Source organism: Acanthisitta chloris, unplaced genomic scaffold (genome assembly GCF_000695815.1).
Source record: "Acanthisitta chloris isolate BGI_N310 unplaced genomic scaffold, ASM69581v1 scaffold4667, whole genome shotgun sequence".
In the NCBI taxonomy this organism is placed as follows: domain Eukaryota; kingdom Metazoa; phylum Chordata; class Aves; order Passeriformes; family Acanthisittidae; genus Acanthisitta; species Acanthisitta chloris.
The window spans coordinates 1,176-6,284 of NW_008683046.1; the positions used below are offsets into that span (position 1 = coordinate 1,176).

Genomic DNA, 5,109 nt, shown 5'->3' on the forward strand with positions numbered 1-5,109 from the left:
TATCCTGATTTGCTCTGTAAAACTTAGGGACTCTAATTCAAGGTTAATTGCCACAAAGACTGACATCTTCAGCCATTAGTCTGGTGTACGTAAAGCAATGAGGCCATTCCCAACATTGACATTTCTTAAAAAAAATAAGGGATATAGTAGCAAAATACACTCAGCGTAAGAAACAGACTTTGGGTGGGCTGTTAGATGCAAGGATGGTTTTCCACATCTGAGAGACAATATACCCCAAACACAAGGTTTAAGTCAGAACCTGTGCAAGTGCAGAGGTTCCACTAATGATTTAAATGAAGAGACACATTTTTCCCCCCCAGGAAAAAAAAAAAAAAAAAATCAGACTGTCAAAACTTAAAAAAACCTTTTCACTATGACTAGAAACTGTGCAATTCTCTGAAAAGCTGTTCAAGTAAATGTACTCCTGTGTGCTGCAGAGGCAGCAGACAGGGAAGCTTAAATTGGTTCTATAATAGTCTTTTCATGCTATTTTAGCCATTGTTCTGAACTTTAGCTTCTTGTGCTCAAGCAACAAGAACAATTTCCCCCAAGGAACTCCTTCCCTGAAGTAAGGCAACTCCTGACATTCACGTGCAGCTACAGCCTGAAATGGGAGCAAATGTTTACCCAAATGTTGACCCTACTGACATTTGTATCACCACATGTAAGTGAACTACCCTAATCACAGTACATTTGTACACTTACAAGTGTTTTACCTTTGCAAGTTACTTGCCCCAGGAAGTAAGTTTTGCAAGACCTTTAAGTTTAGCACTGTTAAACAAAAGATCAATATTTTTCCATATGGAACAACTTCCATGGGCACAGGGACACAGTAACTTAAATACCCTTTATGTTGGTCGCTATCAATGACAGCTTAGTCTTCAAAACAGAACAATTATCCATACACTTTTACAAAATTCTTTAAATATGTTTTAGTATAGAAATTTTCAAGTCCAATATCAACTTCCATCTGTAGCTCTGGCAGAATCTGAGAGGATATTTAAAGCTTTTATTTGGTGCACACTGGCTTTGGACCTTGGGCTCATGACACAGCTGCAGTAAAAAAAGCCTTGTTTTGAAAACTTCAAGTGTCTCTGCAACCACACACAAATTGTCAAAGGCAATAGAAGAATTTTGGTTTTGGAAAAATCATTTCCAATTTTAGCATCAGAATATTCAATGTTGTCTCAAACACTCTGCCTGAAGTGCTGCCATAGGAACTCACTTCAGAAACACCAGAACTGAGGGGCCCAATATTCAGTTAATGTAAACAAGAGCCAAAAGTCTACTGAACAGCAACCAAAAAGATCTGAGAGAACCTTCCCTGCCCTTCTCCTCCCACACCATTCACAAACTCAAATTAAAACTACTCCTTTTACTGAAAAAAAAGCAAAGTTTGCCATCTACCTAAGCCTACCTCTGCTACTGGCTCAGCCACTGACTTTTTACAGGTAGGGCCCACTCCTCCCCACTGGTTTTAAATTAGAATACTGACTGATTAAAAGCTTTAACAAACTCAGCCACCTTGTCCAGGTTAAGCTTACCTTTAGTCCTATTAGCCATAATCCAATCCAAGCACTGGATTCTACACTTCACAAGTGTTTGTTCATCTCACAATGAACAGTTGTCTCACTGCTACTTTAAGCATGAAGTTGAACATTGTGATGCTCTGTCTGTAATCACTGGATGCACTTAGAAAGAATTTCCCTGCAAATCATGATCAGTATTGTGAGGTTTTATATCTAGCAGCAAAAAAAAAATAAAGGCAAAAAGTTACAGAAATATACATTTTGAACAACAAAGAGCTCTTTATTTTACAAAATGTATTTCACCTTTTCAGTATTGCCTTTGTAAATGTACTTCATGCTGCAACTACTTACAGTAAAAACATGATTTGCAGCAAATTAAAGGTGCTCAACCAGTTCCAACAGTTTGATTTTTTTTTTTTAAGGTAAAATATCATGTAGTTGCACAATTGATTCTCAGATGTGGTCCTTTATTTGCTTTAGTTCGTTGAAATCACAGTGAGAACTTCTCATCAACTGCCTCAGGCCACAGATTTAATGAAGATATTACAAGCACAATTGTTCTTTACTGCAAAATCTTTCCATAAAGAAGTGAGCCAAAGGCCAGTGTTTCATTTATTCACTTGCTGCTGTATATGAAGGAGGAATTCATAGTATGATAAGGCTGATTCTGTTCTGTCTTCAATCATATTTTGCAGAAAACTTGATTTCAATGGACTCTCATCCCTTAAAAATGAAAATATAAGTGTTCGAGTGAAACAAACAGTTGCCAAGAGGCACAGTGCAATGCATTAATAAAGTTACAGGTCAAATGGGAAGACATTTCAAGAGGTGAAGGACACATGAAAAGAGGATCTCAAATAACCCTCACCAGTGATTAATCCCTGTAAGTGCACTCACCAGCACTTACTTCATTTATCTGACACAAACCAAAGATTGTTTTTTTTAGTCTGGGGAAATTCTAATTAGAGACAACTTATAACAAGTCATATCTGCTGTCAAATCTGTCAGGCACAGCACATGGTGTTGTTTAAACCTCCATTAAGGAAGTTCAGTATATGATATCTAAGTAAGTATTGTTAACAGGTTCCTAAAGAAGCACAAAAATTGTTAAAAAACACTTACTTTATTATATATAGTATAGGAAAGAAAGGTCTCTGTTCTCTCAGCCAAGAAATGAAGGCTCTGGTTCTGATGGACTCTGCAGTTTCAAGTTCTGGAAGATGTGTCTAAAGGCAAAAGGTTTCATAAAACAAATAGGATATTTGTCAGAAAAAAAGTCAAAGGAACACTTGAAATAGCCCAACTGGTATAAGGGAAACCCAGACAGATGTTTTGTGATGCATCATTTCAGTCTTGTCTTTTCTGAAAGGGCTTGAAACAGCCAAGAGCTCCAAACTGCTATCAGCAATTACCTGTCAGAGCAGTGATGACTGAGCTGTGATCAAAACCTGTTTTATTACAAAACCTAAAGGGTTTCCCACTAACCCACTGTGTTCACTATTTGCAAGTGTTCTTAGTCTGCTCCCACAGGTCTGAGAAACTCAATCAGGGTCAGCCTCTTCTCACTGTGTTTTCATGGGAAGAGTTTGTAAAGTTTTAGCCCAGAGAAACTCCAAGAGGTAACAGAAATTATTTCTTTCCTTAAACCTGGATTTAGACAAGCAGAGGGCTGATATTTGAGTAGTGGTAGTTCAGTTCTCATGAAAATAATATCCTGGCAGCACTGTATGGTTGGTACACAGCAAAGCAAACACATACCATGTTTTGTGGGATTGAGCCATAATTTGGAACTCCCAGGACTTGGTTGATAAAGCTCTGCCCACAGGTCTTCCCAATCCACAGAAACATCACCTGAAAGACACCCATCAACACCATCAGTCAAAGGCAAAACACACCTCAGCAGTCTCCTACACATTTAGAGAGCCCAAGACAAACACAATGAGTAAATTGGGATAAACACTCCCCACCCAACTTACAGAGCCAGCATCCATCAGGTAAGCACCATCCCTACTCAGCTTCTCCACTGACAGCTGGAGAAGAGGTGGCTGAGGTATAGTTCTGTCATTTATGTTCAGGGCCCCCTAAAAGAAGCAGCAAGAAGAAAAACAGCAATTCACATCTTGATGCAACAAAACAGAAGGTTAAGAGTAGGATGTATTGTAGTGAATATTGAAGCTGGACTTTGTTCTCAGTTGAGTTCAAGTCACACTTCAAGTGCCTAATTTACTAATAAATCTCAATGTTTTATTAGAGAGGGTCTATTTCATCACCTTCATCTCAGTTAATTAGTTCTAGAACTGGAATATCAGATTTGTTATGCACAAAGGATATGATTTCTAAAATTAATCAGGGTTTTACATAAGCATTCACTGCTCACAGAACTGCTTGACATTTGAAAATAAAGGAAGCTACAGAGGGACAAGACTTTAAAGCATGTACATGTGACTTAGAGTGCAAGATAATGGCACAAGGCAAAAAGTGAAACAAGTTAGGAAAAAACCTTCCCCATCCTCCCACAGCCAGAGCTCAGCTTCCTTCCACAATTCATCAACCCAGCCCCAAGTAACAAATGCAGAAATGCAACCAGAACATGAAACGTTACATTTTAGCTTTAACGTGGAAAACTTGGGGGAATTTTTAACACCAATTTACTTTAACATCATACAAATCTTTGGGAACAAACAAACAGATCCTGTAGCAACACAACAACTCACCTCATCTGTGAGGTTATCAACTCTGTACAGACTGGGATGTGTCATGAGCATGAGGTAAATGAGGGGCTGGTTCTTCACTTGACACATGGTGAAAATCCGTTCATCTAAGCGTGTGTTCGTCCCAGTCTGAAATGCTTTCTGCAAACCATCAGACATTTAGTGTAACCATGAAAGCACAGAGAGAAGCTGAATTTCACATACAATCTATCAGTTATTTCTAACTTAAGTCTTAGAGATATGCCCTAAGTGTTTCCTCATGGTATTTTACTGCTGCTATTTGACTTCTCTGCAGTTCTCATCAGTGTTTCACATACAAATCACACATATCTCCTTATTCCCATTTCTGGGTTCTAGAATTCCTCTGACCTGGCACCATCCATCCTTTCTAGAAAGTACAGCAGGAAAGCACTCTGAAACATGTCTCTCTAACACACACCTCAAAAATGCTACTTGATGGAATTTAAAAGAGTAAATACTGGAGCAGTTTACAATTGGCTTCAATGTACAAAATCCTAGGTCTGGATTTACAGCAAAGAGACAGGCCTGGCTCGTTGGGACAAAAAAAACAGCAGTAAGTGAAAAGGGCTCACACCTCCCACTTGACTGGGTCAAACACTTATAAAGCCTTTTAGATGAAAAGCTCAATAGGAACATTGGTTAATTCCTAATCAAGAGGTATGAATCAAAATATTCTCCCTAAAACAGAATTTGCCCAACACTTAAAACTACTTCTAGGATCAGTTCAGGGAAATTCACTTAAAAAGTAATTACACTGAGAAAATACTGTGAAATGCTTTAAACCTGTTGCAAGAACAGCCAAGCCACCTACCTCTTTGCCAGGCAGATCTCTTCTCACCCACACTGAA

General features: G+C 38.5%; 1 protein-coding gene across 1 annotated transcript in view; it reads right to left on the bottom strand.

Annotated features, from left to right (window-relative positions):
- Positions 1 to 2,137: 2,137 nt before the first annotated feature.
- The window catches only part of SEC24A (SEC24 family member A), a 16,352-nt gene continuing 13,380 nt past the window's right edge, over positions 2,138 to 5,109 (bottom strand). Inside the window, exons 18-22 of the mRNA XM_009078756.1 lie at positions 4,244 to 4,381; positions 3,506 to 3,610; positions 3,282 to 3,380; positions 2,652 to 2,755; positions 2,138 to 2,252 (exon numbers count right to left, since the gene is read on the bottom strand). Of these exons, the coding sequence (XP_009077004.1) occupies positions 2,138 to 2,252; positions 2,652 to 2,755; positions 3,282 to 3,380; positions 3,506 to 3,610; positions 4,244 to 4,381 (561 nt within the window). The remainder of the gene's footprint in view (positions 2,253 to 2,651; positions 2,756 to 3,281; positions 3,381 to 3,505; positions 3,611 to 4,243; positions 4,382 to 5,109) is intronic.